The sequence below is a fragment of the Cebus imitator genome, unplaced genomic scaffold (genome assembly GCF_001604975.1).
Source record: "Cebus imitator isolate Cc_AM_T3 unplaced genomic scaffold, Cebus_imitator-1.0 Scaffold96, whole genome shotgun sequence".
NCBI classification, from domain to species: Eukaryota; Metazoa; Chordata; class Mammalia; order Primates; family Cebidae; genus Cebus; species Cebus imitator.
Window position 1 is genome coordinate 3,278,034 of NW_016107411.1, and position 21,347 is coordinate 3,299,380.

A 21,347-nucleotide genomic window follows, 5' to 3' on the forward strand; every position below is an offset into this window, starting at 1 on the left:
CCTCCCAAAGTGCTGGGATCACAGGCATGAGCCACCGCGCCTGGCCAAATTTTTAAAAAATTAAATAAATAGAATACTGAGGTTCTGGTTTAGAATATGATCTGATTCTTAGGCTGATGACCTTCCTGGTCTCCACAGATGCAAAACTTCACTTAAACTCTAGTTGGTACCAACATCTACAAGTCCAGCAAACAAAGGAAAAGGATGCAGCCCTTATGAGTAATAGAAAACAAAGACAACATGGAGTCTTTGTGTTTCATGGCATATGTATGGCAGGGGTCTTGAGTGTTATTTCTTTTTTCTCCAAACCCGAACACATAAATATGTGTTTATGGGTCCACAAAGTTGGTCAGATGATGGTGGAAGTTATAATCTTTTCAAGTTCCATATGTAGATGTAATGGGAAAAAAATGCCTTGTTAATTTACACACAACATAGAGGGAAATGGGGTATAGTAGAAAGGTGGTATGAAATAAAGGAGTCTACTGACAATGTTCAGGAGGCAGAGGAAGAAATATAAAGCAAAAGACTCCCAGGCTCACTCTGCTGAGAGTTATTTGGTAAAACCTTTGCCCAGCGTTCTTCTTTCCCTATAACTAACAAGTGAGAAACGAGGGAGAGAGTGGCATGTCTCCAAAAACTGATCCTTCCTGCCACCTACAGCACAAGAGACATGACGGTACATCTAAAGCTTGCTTGAATCAGAGTGGAGGGGACTCTGACACTGAGTGGTGACTCACCTGTGAGATCATGTGATTATTCAAGGGTGGCTGTTGCTGAGGTGTGGGTGGGAGAGCAGGAAGTTGCTGCTGCTGCTGTTGCTGCTGGGCAGTACAAGGGAGAAGGCCCCGGACAGACTGGGATGAGGTGACCTGGTTGCACACTTCTGGGGCACCTAGTGCCATACCTAAGGCAAAGAAGAAACCCACCAAAAAGTTGTAAGCACAGGCCACGAACACATTATCCCTGGAAGGCTTAGTCAGAGGGCTCTACTTTTTCCTTGGCTTTCCTCTTTATTCCCTTTTTTCCTCTCCCCCACTGTCTTTTGAAGACTCATAGATAAGCACAGATGCAATAAAGCTGCCTTGATGATGCAAGTCCTCATCTTAGCAGGCTTCTCTGCTCCCTAGGGACAGGAACCATCCTTGACTGTCAATGTTTGGTTATAAAACTGAACAAAATGTGAGGCTGCTGAAGAAGCACCTCCCCTGAAGTGCCTGGAATCTGTCCATCACACTTAGATAGCTGAAAACATGAATGCTTACTTCCTGGGAAGGCATATATTTTTGGTCTCTTAAGAGATTGGTCTTTTTGCTGGGGGGTGGGGGTGGGTGGGGAATCTGTCTTCTCTTTGCTTTCTTCTCAGTTTGCAACATCTCTTATAAAAGTTGCTGAGGGATGGGCGTGGTGGCTCACGCCTATAATCCCAGCACTTTGGGAGGCTGAGGCGGGTGGATCACCTGCAGTCAGTAGTTAGAGACCAGCCTGACCAACATGGTGAAACCCCATCTCTACTAAAAATACAAAAATTAGCCTGGTGTCGGGGCAGGTGCCTGTAATCCCAGCTACGTGGGAGGCTGAGGCAGAAGAATCACTTGAACCTGGGGGGTGGAGGTTGCAGTGAGCGTAGATTGCTTCACTGCACTCCAGCCTGGGCGACAAGAGTAAGACTCTGTCCCCCTCCCAAAAAAAATGTGCTGAGAAAACTTCAAGCACACACATGGGCACATGCATACACACCACCTTTCCTTTATCCAACTATTTTTCCCACTTCTAGGCTCTCCAAGGCATGAACACATTCAACACAACATTCTTTTATTGAATATCTACTATGTGCCAGGTACTGTATAATGAACTGAAGACATAAAGGTGAGTGAAACACAGTCCTTGCCCTTAACAGCACAGAAACTTTCTTCTTTTTTTGAGACAGGGTCTCACTCTGTTGCCCAGGCTGGAGTGCAATGGCACCATCTTGGCTCACTGCAGACTTTGCCTCCCAGGTTCAAGCGATTCTTCTGCCTTGGCCTCCCAAGTAGCTAGGATTACAGGCACCCACCACCATGCTCAGCTAATTTTTATTTTGGTAGAGACAGGCTTTTGTCATGTTGGCCAGGCTGGTTTTGAGCTCCTGGCCTCAAGTGATCTGCTTGCCTTGCCTTCTCAGAATGCTAGGATTACAGGTGTGAGCCACCATGTCCGGCCAACAGCACAAAAACTTCTGATAGGTGATAGACATCCACATGATAATTACAATCTGATAAGGATAAGGAATACATCACTGATATTGACAGTTGTATGAAAACAAAGATGAGGAGGCAAAAACTCCTGGGAGGGTCAGGAAAGGATTTAAAGAGGGGTCGGCAAGAAAGCTGGAGTTGAAGAATGACAGATGCTTGTGAGACCAAGAGGGAACAAAGCTAATGCCATATTCAAGAAATAGTTGGAGGGCTGGAGAAGGAAAGATCCGGAAATGAGACTGCAATGGCAAACTGGAGTCAGGAAGTTATGCTATATTAAGTAGTTGGGATTTTATGCAGGTGATGATGCAGAAATGAACATTTTTAAAAGAGTACTGACGTGTTTAGATCTGTTTTAGACTGGCAAACTGGCTCTAAAAAGGGCTAAGCAGCCAGGCGCAGTGGCTCACTTCTGTAATTCCAGCTAGTTGGGTGTCTGAGGTGGAAGGATCACTTGGGCCTAGGAGTTCAAGGCTGCAGTAAGCTATGATGGTGCCACTGCATTAAGGCCTGGATGATAGCAAGACCCCGACTCTTGAAAAAAGGAAAAAAAAAAAAAATCAATAAAAAGAGCTGAGAATGGAGTAGGGATATCAGCTTGGGAGCTAGTGTCATAGTTGCGTAAAAGAAAACAAAGGCCTGGATAAAGACTGAGGCAGTGGGATTAGAAAAGGGGTAACAGATAAGGGCAGCAGAGACCTAGGGGTCAGAGGCAAAATCTTCAGCCCTACTGATGTCTTCTAAGGATAACTACAGAACTTCTGGGATGAGATTCAAGCAATTCTTCAAAGCGAGGAGGATAAAATAGAGGTTTAAATGCCCTTCTGCTAACAGTGCAGCAGGAACAAATAGATGGAGAAGGTTTTATAGCAGGAGAGCTGATAGGTGGTTACAGAGCTTTCATGTGGAACATAGGAGTGTCTACTCCTTTCCACTGACTGAGCTCCAGAGAAGCAGCCATTGTAGCATCCCTCTAAATTCTAGCCTATTGGCTGGGTATCAATTAATTACAAACAATTAAACTCTAAGGACTCCCTCTGCTCTACAAAGCCTCTATAATCTCAAGGGTCACAAAATGAAAGTGGCTATCATTTTCATCTTAGTATATAACCTGAACCTGGGCTAATACGGATGTCCCACCTTAGTTGAAAATCAGAGAAAATAATCTAATACCAATCAATCTTTTTTCTCAAAAAAAAAAAAAAAAAAAAAAAAAAAAAAAAAAAAATAAAAAAAAAAAAAAAAAAAAAAAAAAAAAAGTTTGAAAGAAAAAAAGGTTTGAAAGAAAATAAGGAAGACTAAATCCAAGCAAGGACACTGGATCCAAAATTCAAATTTCCCTTCTCTTGGGTGTATTAGGTTTCCAGGAAACTATATTGGGACAAACGTTTTGTTTGTTTGTTTATTTATTTTTGAGATGGAGTTTCGCTCTTGTTGCCCAGGTTGGAGTGCAATGGCACGATCTCGGCTCACTGCAACCTCTGCTTCCCAGGTTCAAGTGATTCTCCTGCCTCAGCCTCCTGAGTAGTTGGGATTACAAGCACCTGCTACCATGCCCGGCTAATTTTGTATTTTTGGTAGAGATGGGTTTCACCATGTTGGCCAGGCTGGTCTAGAAATCCTGACTTCAGGTGATCCACCAGCCTCAGCCTCCCAAAGTGCTATGATTACAGGCGTGAGCCACCCTACCCAGCCGGGACAAATGTTTTATTAAAAGTAAATATGGGCTGGGCGCAGTGGCTCACACCTGTAATCCCAGCACTTTGGGAGGCCAAGGCAGGCAGATCACCTGAGGTCAGGAGTTCGAGACCAGCCTGGCCAACATGGTAGAACCCCATCTCTATTAAAAATACAAAAATTAGCCAGGTGTGGTGGCACAAGTCTGTAATCCCAGCTACTCAGGAGGCTGTGGCAGGAGAATCGCTTGAACTCGGATGGTGGAGGTTGCAGCAAGCTGAGATTGTACCACTGTTCTCTAGCTTGGGCAACACAGGAGACTCTGTCTCAAAAAAAAAAAAGTATCAGTGATGTTTCACATGAGACAAGCAAGAAGGCATGGGAATGACATGGAAGGAAAGAAGCTGTCATACCTGGCCTGGAGATCCTTCCTGCACTGCTGCCTTTACTGCTGCCAATGCTGTCACCTCGGGTAAGGATAGAGATTCCACTGAAGCTGCTGGCTTTGGTGACAGGGGGTCGCATGCTCCGGACAGAGCCATCAGAGTCTGTGCTGCTCCAAGGTCGTGGCTCCAGGGATTTGAGTTCGCTGTCTGTGCTGCTCTGTCGGCTGCTTGAGGTGCGGCTCAGCCCTTCACGGTTCCCCCTGCAGAGACAGTAAGTGGTCAGAGCACCCCCCACCCACCACTTAGCAGAAAGGCTAGCAGATAGTTCATTTCTATTCTCTGAATAACAAAGAATGGGTAAGAATTAAAGGGAGGATGGACACTGACTTATTGTTAGTTGGCTGGCCAACCAAGAGTTGATGGGAGCAGACAGAACAAGATCCAGTACAGTAACAAAGAACACAGAGGCAAATCTGGAAGACAGTGCACTTGCAACTAATTTAATACATCAGACCAGAGGTGGATGGGAAACCATATACATGATGCTGAGATTGGCTGTGGTCTCTTCACCACCCTCTGAGGGGAATCCCACACATGCAGGAAATAATGGGGAACAGAGGGGTACCAGTTCCTTCTGAAAGTTCTTAAAATAAAAGGACTCCTAGAAGTTGCTATTGCTAAAAGGCAGGAGAAGCCAACGATATGGATAAATCCCACAACAGGTCTTCCACATAACACGTCTAAGCCAGCAGAGGCGCTGCTTATGGCCACCTTTCCAGAAGTTGCAAGAAGAGTATAGTGGACTAAAAGGGCACTGTGGAAAACTGAGTTTGGTAGTCTAGGATTGGTCCAACCTGTTTTGTGGAAATTCCATGTTACTATCTGCAAACAACTGGTTTCAGGATCTCTAAGGGCTGAAGTCCTCAGCAAATATGCCCTTGGGACTCAGGATGGCAGGGAGCAGGGGAGTTGTCTGTGCCTAGTTGTCTTCATATTCATAATCCTATTTCCCTAACCAAAACTATTAAGAAAAGGGGTTTTCCCTCTTGTATTTGGCTCTGAAAACATCAGGGTTAGTTTGATGTTATAATCACTGTCTATGATTATTAACAGCTGTATGCCTCAAGATAGCCAGGTTGGCCTGAAAACTCTGTCTTGTTGAGCTCTCACTACTTCTTAACCAGTAATTTTTCTTTCATACCCCACATCCCCAACAACTAGTGATCTAAGAAAACCAAATGGCAACAATTACAAATATTTTGGTATGTATACTGAAGAATAATTAAGCAAAAAAAATCATTGCAGTTTGGGCTCCCTCCTTTTTACCACCATCCCATCAAAAGCAAATAGAAATTCCCATTCCAATCCCATTGGCTCCAAAGGCACTAGGCTCAGAGTTATTTTAATAGAGAAAGGTGTTTTTCTTAAGGGTGTTAATATTAAAGAAAACAGCTTTCTTTATTAGAATACCTACTCCAAAGGTACTGTAGGAAAAAGGGGCAAAATACATGCTAGGGTCCTTCTTTTAGGTTTTAGTGAAGCCAATCACAATGAGCTAAGAGTACACTGGCACAACTGGTTAGGAACATGCTGATTCTTCTCTGCAACACCAAGAGTGAGTGAGTGAGTGAGTGAGTGAGTGAGTGAGTGAGTGTGTGTGTGTGTGTGTGTGTGTAAGCACTTAAATGCTTCTCTCTATATATAGTTAAGAGAATTTTTTTAAATTCCTGTTTCTCCAAAGCTTTATCCCTTTCCTTTGGAATACCAAAGAAACAAGAAAGAAGTATAAGTTAGGGACTTTCCAGGAACAGAACCAGACCTGAAGTGAGAGACAATAGCTACATCTCAATGGACAAAGGCAAGTATACTGACTCAACAAAAATGTGTGTGTTTGTGGGGTACAGGGATACAGCAGTTGCAATAGAGGAGGCTGCTCATTAGACAGCAGAGCTTGAATTTTGCAACACAAGTCCTAAAGGCCTTTTCCACTGAAGTAAACACTTTACTATCTGTTAGAGAAATCCTGCCATTTATTTTCTCTTGCTACTAGAGGTAGACAGTGAATAAGGCAACTTTAAACCAAATACCTTGGAAAGCTATAGCAGCACTTTTATACTAATCCAGTTTTCCCAAGATAGTGATGACCAAACGTTCAAAATGTAGACTGCCTGATAATCTTCTGACTGACCTGGGTTAGTACACTACTCCCCTGAGACCTGGAGAATCTACGTTGAGTCTTGGCAGGAAAAAGATCAATATTCCCTCTCTACAAATAAAAATAATTAGGGAAAGCTCCCCAGATTCAATTCTGAGCACTGGACTAGGTTGTATGTATGTTGGAGAGATGGAGGTAAAGGACAAAGAACAGTCACACCTCATATTCATGCAATCAGAGCCGATTAATTTTTCCAAGCAGATTTAGTGCTGGTGAAAAGTCCAGCTTATTGGGTCTGGGGAATGGGTAGAGATGCCTGTTGAAGAGGTGGCAATAAACATCAGTAAGGCCTCACTGTGGCTTATTTGTCAATGGAGCAGACTCTTCCAAAGAACTGGGAAGTTGCCATAGTTACTGCCAATGTGGATGATGGAATTTGGTTTACAGGTATTTGTTTCACAAACATAAACTGGGCCAGAAAGGCGTAAAGCAATTAGAGAAGATAAGCTTCTAATCATTGGCGTTCTGGACTAGTATCCAAGTAGAGGAAAAAGTTATTCCTTAAGAGCCCATGATGCTGCATTTCAGATGACCTAGATCTTTAATCAAAGCTCAGCCTGAAAACCAGTAGCTTAAAAGGAGGTCTGGAGTGGAAAGGTCTGTACCTGCTCACTACATCCTTCAAGCTATTATCTGCACAGTTTGATGTATCTGATGCTCCACAGCACTAATAAGGGCATCATTCTAACCAGTGAATCTGGATTAGGGATCCAAATGGAACACTACTAAAAGAGGAAGGAGTGACATCTGTAGAGAGCTGGTGTGGTGTAGTGACAACAACACTAAACAAAGGATCAGCTCTGGCTGAGTACGGTGGCTCACAACTGTAATTCCAGCACTTTGGGAGGCCAAGACAGGCGGATCACCTGAGGTCAACAGTTCGAGACCAGTCTGGCCAACAAGGTGAAACCCCATCTGTACTAAAAATACAAAAACTAGCTCGGTGTGCTGGCAGGTGCCTGTAATCCCAGGTACTCCGGAGGCTGAGACAGGAGATTCGCTTGAATCCAGGAGGCAGAGGTTGCAGTGAGCTGAGATGGCGCCATTGCACTCCAGCCTGGGTGACAAGAGTGAAATTCTGTCTCAAAAAAAAACCAGAATCAGCTCAATTTTTGCTACTATTAGCCATGTAAACTTGGCCTAACCACTTAATCTCTCTGCTTTTGTTTTTGTAGATGTAAACCAGCTGACCAAATTAGGATGTTGAGAGAACTAAATAAGATAAAGTATACTCTGGTGACTATAAACCACTGTGCATTAATTCACACATAGGAGTTGGTTTAAAACTCCTATTTCTGTGCTCGCTTTGGCAGCACATATACTAAAACTCCTATTTCTTACAGTTATCCTGGGATGATCTATGACCCTGAAGTGTAGACTGTGGAGCAGGAATCTTGTTTTTTTTGTTTTTGTTTTTAATGTGGGGACTCTATCTCTACTACTACCAACAATGTAAGGCCCTCTCTGTCTGGGGTTTTCAGATGGACCACAGGCAGAAGAGTCTAGGAAAAAAAGAGTTCAAAGAGATGGAAAATCCTCTACCCCAAGAATGGGAAATCTCACTATCTCAGTTTCTACATGGTTTGGCTAGCTTTAGAAAGGACAACAGGGAAGGGACAACTAGAGCACAAGGAGTGAGATCTCAAATCTGAGTTAGTCAGATAGTCCTTATCAAGTGTAGCAGTCAGTAAGAGGGAAACCCTTTGGAAAGGGTTACACCTGAATTCTAGTGTTAAATACTCAGGTTCTCTGTATTTTCCAGTTTTTCCATTGGTAAATTGGGAAGAATATACTTAAAATGAGTTGGTAACAGAACAGATCCTAAAGTAGTGTTCTCTTACCACTGCCATGTATTATCCTCTGGGTTAGGACTGAGAGACTGAAATGAAAGGGAGGGTCTTATACCTGCTTTGTGGGGAAATGGAGAACATTAGGAACTGGGGAAGTTAATACAATGGGTTGCACCAGCATTCATATGAATGATCATATGAAGGACACACTTTAAGCCCATTCTAAGGCAGACAGGTCCCTTAAGTCCTTTCTGAGGTCATCTTAACATTACATTGCCTCAGAGAGAAAACTACATAGACAGAGATGTTCATATATATGTGTCTCTCTCTCTATATATATATGTATTATTTTTTCCTAAAGATACATAATACTCCCTATGCTGGGTCAGGAATAATGTCTACACATCTCTATAGAATCAGAAAAGGTAGCCAGAAGACACCCATTCTTTTACCTTACCATAAATATATTTGAATCTTTCAAAAATGCCCAATTCCAGCAAATGTATGGGAGAAAGCTGTACCTATCCCAGACACACCTATTTGGTCCCCTTTACCACCTATTTAGGACTCAAAATGAAATCAGCAACAATAAAAATAAAGTCATTGAGCAGGAGCCATTTTTTTTTTTAATGGGAAAAAATATCCAACGTTGCAAAAACCACAAATTTAATTATTCCACAAGCAGCCATGCATGGAGCAAACCCACTCTGCTGAAAAGATTACAGCAAAACAAAATAAAATTAAAAATAAAAAAGAGAGATATAGATCACACAGAGGTACCTAAAAATCTGCCTTCTTTTGTGAGAGCTAGAAGAAAAGGCTTCTTTGGAGAGTCTGTTGGTTAACATCAAAGAAAAGCATCATTACAGGATTATATTAACCTCACTGTCAAAGCTCAATGAGAAGCAGGGAACATGCTAAGTGGTACTAACCTGATGTCATTTAGATATCCGTTCTGGCCAGTCTAGGTGAGGGGGAGAAAACGGAAAATAACTTATAAGAAAACAGCATGGCATAACCGAAAAGGATGTCCATGATGCTATGAATACCCAAGGTCCTAAAACCAAAGCTCACCCCACCAACAGGGAGAAAAGGGGCAGGGACAGGATGACCCACACCCACATACCCCATCTGACTTCTCACCTTTAATGGGAAAGAGCATTTGGTGGTTTTAGCCTTCTGATAGAGTGTTTTAAAAAAGAGGCTGATAAAGGCAGGAGTGTGAAAAGGAGGAAGAGGAAAATATTAACCTAATTATTATTTCCTTTTTAGCTCTAAATTTATTGTTCTAAAGGTAAGCTGAGAATAATAATTGATGTCCTTGGTCCCAAAGAGTGTGTTCAAAGGAAGGGAAGAGGGAGACAAGATAAAGAAACTTTGTTTTTGGAAATCATCTTCAATGGCTTTTCCATTTCTGTCTTCTACATTGGCCAAAATGAAAGACATTCTGACCTGAGACCCAAGGAGAGTGGGATATTGGGGAAGCAGGTACTTTCAGAGCCTAGAAAAAATGAGAAAATTAAAAGCCTGAAACATTCCCTTTGGGGATCATTTCCTGACAAAGCCACTGAGCTGAGTGAAGTGAGCATTGTGGTGGATTCCCAAGCTTTAGGAAAATGTACCAAGAGTGTCCAGCTGCTGAGCAGAGTGGGCTCCATGCAGAGCAGAGCCTATGCTGGGCAGCTTTTCCAATATACAGCTCAGGCTTCAGAGAAGGCTGCAGCAGCAGCATTTCCATCCAAACACCCTTCTTGCCACTTCCTTTCTTTTTGGCCTGCCTCCTGCTCCCCACCTCAGCCCCATAACTCCACCCCTAATCAGCTCCCTTTGGCCAGGCTCCTCTCCACATGGAATCTTTGGAGTACGATAGGCTTTGGCCACAGTTCCTTGTCTAGACTTTCTAAGATTCCTGATGCTTCTACCACAACAAGAGTTAGAAAGTGCTGAAATGAAAGTGGTAAATCTACAAGGATCTAACAAGGAATACATACATTAGTAGAGGCTTGAAGACTAAAAATCAGGAGAAAAAAGAGAAGAGCCTAACTTTGCCTTTGTTATGGTTGTAGGTAGATACAGTCCAGTGTTGTACATAATTAGCTCCAATACACTATTATAAATTGTCTGTGCTTTCTGAACATCTGTAGCTTTGCTAATGGATGTCATAGCAGGGCAGTCATTTCCCATGTGAAAGTGAAGCAGAGGAACACATCACAGATAGTCAGTTAGGTTACAATGTCACTGGTACTTCTTAATGTAAAGAGCCCAGAGCTGAGCAAGCTATCGGGAGGTGGTTTACATGAGGGGTTAAGAGCATAGACTCTGGAGCCAGGCTGAATTCAAATACCTAGCTCTTTTGCTAACTAGCAGTGTGACCTCACATGGTTGTTTAACCTTTATGTGCCTTAGTTCCACATTTATAAAATGGGGAAAATAAGGTAAGCTACTTCATATGCCTAGTATAAGGACTGAGTTAATCTATATCAAGTATTGAGAACAATGCCTAAAAGATAATAAGTGCTATATAAGTGCTTGCTACTATTTTTTTTTTTTTTTTTTTTGAAACAGAGTTTCACTCTTGTCGCCTAGGCTGGAGTGCAATGGAGCGATCTTGGCTTACTGCAACCTCCGCCTCCCAGGTTCAAGTGATTCTCCTGCTTCAGCCTCCCAAGCAGTTGAGTTTTATGGGCATGCACCACCACACCTGGCTAATTTTATATTTTTGTAGAGATGGGGTTTTTCTCCATGTTGGTCAGGCTGGTCTCAAACTCCTGATCTCAGGTGATCCACCCACCTCGGCCTCCCAAAGTGCTGGGATTATAGGCGTGAGCTACCATGCCCAGCTAGTGCTTGTTACTTTTATCCACCAACCTTTTTCTTACACAATTTAGGTGGTCATCCCTGGCCACAGCCATGTACAAATGACATCTTTCCTCTCACTCTACTCATTGGTTTGTAGGTAAAGGTAGAGAACTCTCTTTGGGCTATGGTTGAATAATTTGGAAGATGGACTTTTCTGAGTCAGAATGGAAGTCTACATAATAGAAGGTAAGAAGATTCCTTCTCCTTGGACTTTGAGCCAGAAGGTGTGTTGTATATCAGTTCCCAGTGAGGATCTCTGAGACAATGGAGCAAGTACATAGAGTTGTTCAGTTTTTAGTTGGTTATAGTATTTTTCTAAACTAATGATGATGAAAACATATATATATATATATATATATATATATTCCCCTACCCGCCTTGTGAAAAAGGGGAGAATGGGGGAATGGGAGGAGACTAGTGTTCATCTAAGTATATTCATTAAAACTGATAATCTTTTGCCAGGCACAGTGGCTCATGCCTGTGATCCCAGCACTTTAGGAGGCTGAAGCAGAAGGATCACTTGAGCCCAAGAGTTTGAGACCAGCGTGGGCAACATAGTGAGACCCCATTCTACAAAAAATAAAAAAATTAGCCAGGCGTGATGGTACGTACCTGCATCCCAGATACTCAGGAGGCTAAGGCAAGAGGATCGCTTGAGAGCAGGAAGTTGAGGCTGCAGTGAGCTGTGACTGTCACTGCACTGCAGCCTGGGTGACAAAGCGAGACCCTATGTAAAAAAAAAAAAAAAAAACAAAAAATAAAGAAAACCCTGACCATCTTTTGACAATGGAGGGAGACTGGCTTTCCCTCTTTGTTACTCATGTGATTGTGAGATGGTGCTCTTATCTGGATCCTACATTTTCTGGAGATTTGTTTCCCTCTTGTATACCCACAACCTTTACTGAATTTCTGCTATTCTTCTCTTCAATCTGGTAGGCAAAGGCAACCAGATACAGGGGTACCAAGTATATTTGATATGGTCCACACATTTAAGAATAACGTTGCCTAAACTGATTCATGTTGGCTTTTAGCCCTCGGAGGTAGTCTTGTTGTAGGAAGCAAGGTAAGAAATATAGGAAGAAAGAGACTTCCTTTTCAGGTAGAGACTGGAGGGAATAGTGGTACTCTCTGTGCATGTAGAATGTGGAGCTCACAGAGGATGGATGCCAGACCTATGCTCTATCACCAACATATCCTAAAAATGAGGCTGGTCAAACAAGATGAATGTATAGCCTGTGTGAACACTATGTCTTCCACTTAGAAGCAAAGATGCCTAAAATGGATAGAGGGAGTGAAAGAGTTAGGTAAGCAGGAGGAGAATTTTACAGGCAAGATTCAGACCCTGCCAAAACCATTTCTATTTTCAGTCTAGCAAATTTACCAAATTCAGCCACTCCAAGTTTTAGTTCTCTTTGTATACCATATGGCAGAATGTATTGAAAATAACACAAGTGAAAGTCTGCAGCTTCCCAATAAGCCACATTTAGTTTTAGAGATCAAATCTGGGGTTGGCTGATGTTGGTTAAAACAAACAAACAAACCCAATAACATTTGTGGAGGGTTCATTCCATTCACAGTTCCAAAGATTAAGATCTAAAAGCTATGGGCTGACAACTCTCAGATGCTACACTTACCTCTCGGGCAAATATTCTCTCTCGGACCCTTTGATATTCCTCCTCTCTCTCTTCTATTGACTTGCTCCTCCTTCCATCCTGCAATGGAACTCTGATCTAGATCGATGAGCAGAATTAAGCTAGTTAAGTTCTCCTCGTACTGCAAGCTCACTGCACACCAGCAAGGAAGAGAAACCGGGAAAGTTTATAGTTGCCATCAAAAAAATGGAAAAAAAAAAAAAAAAAAAAAAAAAAAAAAAAAAAAATGAAAAAAAAAAAAAAAAAAAAAAAAAAAAAAAAAAAGAATAAAATTTCCAGTCCTGGAGAGGTTTCACTGGGTACATCTGACCATGCAGTTTGGGAGATCAGGTTTTCTGGATGGCTGGGGACTCTCCATCTCCCCACCCTGCCCACCCCCCAGGATCAAGAATAAAAACTATTTACAAGGACTGGGTTGCTTCCCTCTAATAATCAGGTAGCCTCCACTTGGTAAAGATCGAGAAAATAGCCCTGGGAAAAGGAACAACACTGCTTTAGAGGGAAAGCAAACGACAGAAGGAAGCTGGAGAGGGAGAAGAAACAGGTGTTTAGCAGAGCCGAAAGGAGAGGAGGAGGTTTATAGAACTAGCACATGGCATTATTCCTTCTTTAGTTACTAATGCCATGGCCTGAAGACCCAAATCACACAGCTCAGCAAAGAGGGCCTTGGTAATGAATCCCAAGGGCGAAGCTAAACTCAAAGCCTAAACACTTTTTTCCTCATCTTAACTGTATTAACTGGAGGTGGGGAAGGGGAGAGACAAATTACAGAAATAAAGAAGAAAGAGAACAGAGCAACACAAAGAGAAAGAAAAGGAGAACAGAAGAGAAAGGACAGAGAAAGGAAGAGAAGTAAGTACAGTGGAGGAAGGGGAGAGACAGAGATAGACAAGGAAAAGAAGGAAATGGAGGACAGAGAACCTTAAATTCTCTAGAAAATGTAGTGAAGTAACCAGAAGGGATGGCTGGGCAGATCACCACCTCTGACTAGCCTACCATCTAAATCCTCATCAACTATCTTCCCTCTCTTAGCCTGCAATTGGTGAACACTTTCCAGGGTAGGGTGTAATGGAGTGTCCTTTTCCATACTGCTCTTGAAGGCAAGGAGTTCCAAGGGAGAAAACTCATCAAGTCAATGTCACCAGGTTATAAAAGATTCTGACTTCCACTTCAGAGGCTCTGAAAGCTTCACATGAAGCAACTAAGGAGACTGCTGTTCTAGGCTGGTCTTCCTGACCTTTACTAATCTCCAAAAGTAGTCATAACTTCAAGAATATCAACCTTGCCTAGATTTAGTTCTCATTAGCTTCAAGAACCTAAATCCTACCAAATATCCTTTTATAAATTCTATTTCAAGAAGACACAGGACCTCAAGGAGCTATATTGTCCTCAGCCCCTAGGTAAACCAATGGCAAAGGAGAAAGAATATAATGGGTTTTGAGGTCAGGCAGAATCTCAGCTCTGCCACCTCCCAGTAATACAACTTTAGGCAAATAACTTAACATCTCTTAGCCTCAGTTTTCTTATATGCAAAGTGGGGATAATAACCCCTATGGCATTGGGTTGTGAAGATGATTAAAAGAGATAATGCATACAATGTGTTTAGAACACAGCCTAGTTCAGGGAAAACACTCAATAAGATAGTAATTATGCTTATTATTAGCATCACAGAGAGAAAGACAGAAAAAACCCTATTATGGATCAAGCCTGAAGCTGAGAGATGAAAAGTTCACAATAGGGACAGACTCCACTTCACCCCAGTGTCCCTCTAGGCCTGAATAATTCCTGATCCACAGAAAAAGGGTTTAGGAAAATGGAGAAGGGCATCAGGATGGAAAGGCTCTTTCTCATTTTTTAAAATTTTATTTGTATTTTTGTATGTTTCTTTGTTTTCAATCAGTCCCAGCATGTTTGTCCACAATCGATAATGGCATTTTTCTCAAAAGGACTCCCTCAAATACTCAAGTAGCAAGCAGGAAAGGTCCTGGTCTCAAGACCATACAATATCCCAAGAAAACTAATTTTAACACTAGAGGTAAGATGTTATTATAGTTATTAATTAGCAAAATTCATATAGGCTCTACTCAACCACACTCTTCAAATCTAATTCCTTTTGGAGGCCAAGCTGGATCTCAACCTTCTTCTTAGCTATCCCCCAAATAATCACTTACTATCTAAAGGGTAGGCTTGAGGTCAAAGCAATAGTCAGGCCCATTTAAAGGGATGGGATAGGTTGTTCACTTCTTATTCCCACAGCAGTGGATCACAAAGGGGATCCGTCTGAGGTTCCCAGGATCAAATGTCAAATTAACTCACTCACCTTGGTGGAAGGAGTTGGAAAAAGATTAAGGAGTTTGTAGGAAGGGATCAGAAATACCTTTATAATTGGGTAAATTAGATCACAACTTTGCCAGTTCAAGGCTAGCCCTAAGCTAGGATAAGAGTTGAAGTGGGACAAAGTAGCTTTTTGTGGTTCCCAAAGAAATCCCTAACTATTAAAGAAAAAAAAGAATGAAACCAACAGTTGGATCAAGGCTGAGGCAGGGATCACCTTGCTTTATCCAAAATGATGTGGTGTTAGAAGTCAGTGGCAGACCAAAGGAGTTCCAGGCCAAATGAGATCACCTAGCAAACCTCAGCACCATGTCTCTCTGTGGCTAAGAAGGTGGCATCTAGTTCAACAAATATACAGTTCTCAACATTAAGCCAAAGCCAACTCAGTATAGCTCAATACATTTCTCCGTACTAAGATATTTTGAGTTTTCTCCACACCACAAAAATTCTTCTCCCTTCCCAGTTTCTCTTACTGCACTCTCTCTCTATAGGCCCACCCCTTTCCATTCTTCACCTGGTTATCGTCTCGGTCCATACTGGCATCATCTCTCTTGAGAATGAACCTCTGCTGAAATTCCGTATTCTTCTCATCCTTGATATGTTCTGAGAACCTCTGTTCAGGGCTGAGATTTGGAAAGAAATGTGAAAGGAAAGGAGGACAAAGACCCTTTTGTTAGGAAGCAGACCTACTAGGTACAACTCTCCTAAATTATACACCTCACATTCAGGGAATTTCTGGAGTAAGAAATCGAAAAAGTCTCATGCAGGTTTTAATGAAATCCTCAGGGTCTGTTCTTTATACATCTGTCTCTTCCTCCATAGTTTTATCAGCGAAGTGAAGGGAGGCTAGGGCCAGACTTCAGGAAACATCAGTCCCTCTAGAATCTATCTCCAAGGCCTCAGAAAAAGTAGGAATTAATTATATAACCAACCCTCAATCCTAATCCCCTTCCCTGCAAAAAAAAATTTTTTTTTTTTTTTTTTTTTTAGAAGTCTCCCTCTATCAACCTAGGCTGGGTGGCAGTGGTGCGATCATGGCTCACTGCAACATCTGTTGCTCGGGTTCAAGCGATTCTCCTGCCTCAGCCTCCTGAGTAGCTGGGATTACAGGTGCCTGCTACTGTGCCCAGCTGATTTTTGTATTTTTAGTAGAGATGTAATTTCACCATCTTGGCCAGGCTGGTCTTGAACTCCTGATCTTGTGAACCACCTGCCTCGGCCTCCCAAAGTGCTGGGATTACAGGCGTGAGCCACCATACCTGGCCATTTTAAAACTTTTTTTTTTTTTTTTTTTTTTTTTTTAAGTATAGAGATGGGGTCTTGTTATGTTGACCAGGCTGGTCTCAAACTCCTGACTTCAAGCAGTCTTCCCATCTAGGCCTCCCAAAGTGCTGGGATTAAAGGCGTGAGCCACCACGCCCAGCCATCTGCAAGAGACATCTTGATCCTACACCTTCCTCTTCCACCCCAGCAGGTTATCCCGGAAAGTCTTCCCAAATCATGGTTTCCTCACTTACATTCTTGTGTTACTAGTTTTGTTGATGATGACGGCTTTCCCAGTTTGATCAACATTGTGGTCCATCCCAAAATAGGCAGCTACCCGGTGTAATAGCATCCGGTGATATGAGGTCATCTGAGGAAACTTCTTGAACTGGTTACTGCAGGGAAACCCGGGGGGAAAAAGTGATATAAGACAAACAACGGCAATAACAACCAATTTTAATTTTTTAAACAAGTATCTAAAGTGGAGAGTTTCTTAGGAGAAGAGACATACTATAAGGAATACAGATGTTTACTGAATGGGAACCAAACGGGTTTCTCCTAGTTTCTTTATCTACAGTATTCTGCAGATTACTGTGATCTACTATCCTCATTAAGACTGCTAATTGCTGGGTGCGGTGGCTCACACCTGTAATCCCAGCAGTTTGAGAGGCTGAGGCGGGCAGATCATTTGAGTTCAGGAGTTCAAGACCAGCCTGGTCAACATGGCAAAACCCCGTCTCTACAAAAAATACAAAAATTAGCTGGGCATGTGCCTGTAATCCCAGCTACTTGGATGACTGAGGCACAAGAATCGCTTGAACCCTGGAGGCAGAATTGCAGTGAGCTGAGACTGCACCACTGTGCTCCAGCCTAGGTGACAAAGTAAGACTCTGTCTCAAAAAAGGACTACTTATTAAGCCCTAGGTCCCACCCACCTAGATGATGTTTGACAAAGAAAAAGGAAGACATTTAAGAATAGTAAGATCTGGGACAAAGGTGAGATGCTAAAAAGATACAAATTATTTTTCAATTCAAATCTACCTAATAACTTAAAAACTTCAGTATGTTTTCAAAAATCACACTTCAAGGGGAAAGTATCCTAAAATTGTACCTAAGTTATTTCCAGTACCCCCCGACCTCTAAATATGTATTTCATGCAAGTAACTTACTTGTTGTCATTAATAAATTCCAGAATCTCCTGTTCTAATTTTAGCAGCATCATTCTGTCCCTGTTTAAAAAAGATCAAAACAAAACAAAACAAAAAGCAGCCCTCCCATAGACATTGAAAGCAGGAATTCAAAACACAACTTGTTCATTATAGAAGCTGAAAAAGGCATATATGCAAACCCAATAATGAACCATAATAATGCTGCTGAGCCTTACTTGCCTGTTTTACAATATTTTCAAAAAGAAAAATAACCTAAGTATACATTTTTCAGATCCTTCCTGATCAGATACTTTGTTATACCATATCAGAAATTTCATTGTTAGCAGCATATTCATATAAACACACATTATAAATCTAATCATCATTCTATATTCTATCCTGTTATTTACAGATTTTTAAAGCAATTATGATTTAGCTTATGTACAAATCAATTATTTTTTCTTCTGTGCTTTTTAACTCCTCTTAATATCACTCCCAATGTGTGCTTTTTAATCAGTGTACTCCCAAGCCTTCATATTTCCTTGTTTCTGCATTCTTTCACAGAGTTTTTCCCAGTTCTGAAAACAGAAACCTCAATGTGAGAATATTTTTAATCCCTCACAGAATATAAAACTATAGCTGAGAAAGACTGCAGGGACAGGGAGATGGGCATCCTAGATTTTAACAATGGAAAAATTCTGGGAAGCTGTTTGGCCTCTTGGAATCTTGCTATCCCCTATCCCTTTTCCTCTTACACCCATGATGTTATTACCTTGGGTTCTTTTTCAGTGTGTTTACAAGAAATTCATGTAGGTCTATTCCAGTGGAGTCCGTATATTCCTGGCTGGAGTCTAGAACCACCACAACAAAAGAAATTTAAAATAAATGAAACTGCTTTGCATGCCGTCTAATCCTAAGCAGAAGTCCACAATCTAACCAGGAGAGATAAGAATAGGAAAGCAAAATCAAACTTCCAGAGTTTTAACATAAAATCCAGAATGACCTTGATGTGCTAGACCCCAAAATTCCCCAACAAAATGACAGAAGAAAGAATCTGGGCCATAGTATTACATCAATATTACACTGAAAAGCCACCTATCATCAATAAGTATTTACTGAATGTCCTGATCAAAACAAAGCAGGTTTTATTAAGGAATATAAATTCCAGGTAAAGGCAGTCAGGGCTGAATTTTCCAGAATCTCAGTAAATATGTCCAAATATTATTTTTTAATCCTGTTTGCCTTCTTATCATTTTTATGGACTGTGTATTTTTGCAACCAGTCCAAGAGTTTAAAGACAAAGATAGTCTAATACTTAGAGACAAATCTGCATTATTTAAAAAAAAAAAAAATCAGGCTGGCCTCAGTGGCTCACGCCTGTAATCCCAGAACTTTGGGAGGCTGAGGCGGGCGGATCACCTGAGGTTAGGAGTTCAAGACCAGCCTGGCCAACACAGTGAAACTAAAAATCTCTACTAAAAAAAAAAAATTAGCCAGGTGTGGTGGCATGTGCCTGTAGTCCCAGCTACTCAGGAGACTGAGGCAGGAAAATCGCTTGAACCCAGTAGGTGGAGGTTGCAGTGAGCCAAGACTGCACCACTCCAGCCTGGGAGACAGAGGGAGACTCTGTCTCAAAAATAATAATAATAATAATTAAAAGAAATAAATAAAAACCACCCTAGCCATCCCTAAACCAAAATATAAATGGTATCTGGAGGATCTGCTACCAGTCATTATCAATGTCATCATTATTCCAGAGCACAAGTAAAATCAGACTTGACTACACTGTCCTCCTATGAATAATGCCAATGCAGATGGAGTAGCTCTCTGTGGCATGTGAGCTCCTAAGGCAGGGTCAGTTAAAGAAGTAAAGAAAGTCACCTAGTTAGGCATCTCCTCAAGCAACCAAGTTAGCAGAACACTATGAATTGATAGGCCAGTAAGTCTAGCAGGCACCAGGCTTCAGGATAAAAGTAAAGGGCACTACCCTAGAACAGATGAGAGATGGGGGAAAGTCCTCACCTCTGGACAGCATCTTCCTTGGGACCTTTTCTTTGTTTTTGTCCTTGTCTTCCTTTTCGGAGACATCTTTTGTGGACTTTTCTTCCTCCTTGTCAGACGGGCAACTGATGTGCAACTGAATTATGTCCTTATGGGGAAAAAAGGATAATCAAAGGGGGAAAAGGATTTTAACTTTCTTGAAGCTCACTTGGAATAGTTAAGAATGTAAATCTTCTTTAAGAAGGTAAGGCAGCTCTCTTATAGATTAGTATTATTTTGCTAATTAAATTGTTTTAGTTTTGTTCTATTAAGAGGGTAGAGGAATAGCTTTTTCTGCCAGCAAGCACAGCCTACTTTATGGAGAGCTCAAGTTACATAGGCTGTTCTTGACATAGGTACTGGATGGGAATGGTTCTAACCACCAGAGGGGGAGGATACATTTAAGAAAATAAGATCCAGCTCTGGGATCTCCTTGTCTGCGTTATCCTAGGTGGTCAAGATATGAAGACTTATACTTCATACTCTCACTATGCTGGCTTTTTTTTCTATTTTAGAGTCCTCGTCCTCCCTGGTGCAGGTCTGTCAGCACTGCCACTGCCACTGGAACCCGCAGCTGGGAGGGGAGAGACCATGCCCTGTTTTACTACAACAGCTTTTGTTCTGAAGTACCTTCTACCCTGATTTTCAAGTCTGATGTTGCTGTGATTGCCACACTACATTTTATCAAACAACTGCCAAGTGCAAAAGCTACTTACTCCTGCAAATTACCTACCTGGGTTTCTAATGGCCCATCAGCAAATGGGGTGGAGGACTCCTCACATACTGCCAGGCTGCGCACCAACTTTAGCTTGGAATTAGACTGAAAAAAAAAAGCCAAACAAACAATTTTCTTTTTTTTTGTTTGTTTTTTATATATCTTACATATTTCTTCCCTTGGTGAACATTCAGAAAGCTTCTAGCTGAATGAAGAGTGTCCTCTTTGGCTCTGTTAGTTGCTGTTTCCATTAAACATTTTTCAAATGGGTCCTATTCACCAGTTCCTGATTTACTTGAAAGACACTTCTCTTGCTTACAAAAGTAGACATGTACAAACTGGCTACTTTAAAATGGTAGGAAACCATTTCACTTAGCCCTCTTCTCTCTTTAGCCCGGTACTCTAAGTCTCAGAACTTTATGCAAATACACAGCGACATAGCATAGTAGAAAGACAACGAGGCTGAAAGCCAAAAGTCCTAGCTTCAACTCCTGTTTTATACTTACAAGCTATGAGATCCTGAGCAAATTACTTGACTGTTTTTTTTCCTTAGGAAAATGGTCATAAATACCCAAAATTACCTAAAAAGCTGTTGAGAATTAGATAATATATAGTATGTAAACATACATATCTTTAAATAGTGCTTAGCACACAGTAGATAATAAATGCTAAATGACTAAACCTGAGATGGCAAGGGTATGGAAAGAAGTGTCTAAGAAAAAGAGTAAAGAGAAAGACAGGCCAAGCATGGTGGCTCACACCTGTAAACCCAGCATTTTGGGAGGCCAAGGTAGGAGGATCACTTGAGGCCAGGAGGTAGCAGTCTGGGCAACATAGTGAGACCCTATCTCTACAAAAAATTTTGTTTAAATTAGCTGGGCATGGTGGTGCATGACTATGGTTATGGTCTCAGCTACTCAGGAAGCTGAGGTGGGAGAACTGCCTGAGCCTGGGAGGTTGAGGTTGCAGTGAGCTGTGATCATGTCACTGCACTCCAGCCTGGGCAACAGTGAGACCCTATCTCAAAAAAA

General features: G+C 41.7%; 1 protein-coding gene across 25 annotated transcripts in view; it reads right to left on the reverse strand.

Moving 5' to 3' along the window:
• Positions 1-21,347, reverse strand: part of R3HDM2 (R3H domain containing 2) — a 188,332-nt gene that overhangs the window by 27,204 nt on the left and 139,781 nt on the right. For 12 of the 25 annotated variants that reach the window (XM_037741218.1, XM_037741219.1, XM_037741220.1 and 9 more), the window contains 11 exons: positions 20,335-20,421; positions 19,584-19,710; positions 18,334-18,412; positions 17,583-17,642; positions 16,668-16,808; positions 15,665-15,773; positions 12,799-12,894; positions 9,238-9,269; positions 9,086-9,139; positions 4,328-4,560; positions 741-907 (listed from right to left, as the gene is read on the reverse strand). In XM_037741218.1, the coding sequence (XP_037597146.1) occupies positions 741-907; positions 4,328-4,560; positions 9,086-9,139; positions 9,238-9,269; positions 12,799-12,894; positions 15,665-15,773; positions 16,668-16,808; positions 17,583-17,642; positions 18,334-18,412; positions 19,584-19,710; positions 20,335-20,421 (1,185 nt within the window). The remainder of the gene's footprint in view (positions 1-740; positions 908-4,327; positions 4,561-9,085; positions 9,140-9,237; positions 9,270-12,798; positions 12,895-15,664; positions 15,774-16,667; positions 16,809-17,582; positions 17,643-18,333; positions 18,413-19,583; positions 19,711-20,334; positions 20,422-21,347) is intronic. The other 13 variants (XM_037741225.1, XM_037741214.1, XM_037741228.1 and 10 more) reach the window with 3 other exon arrangements.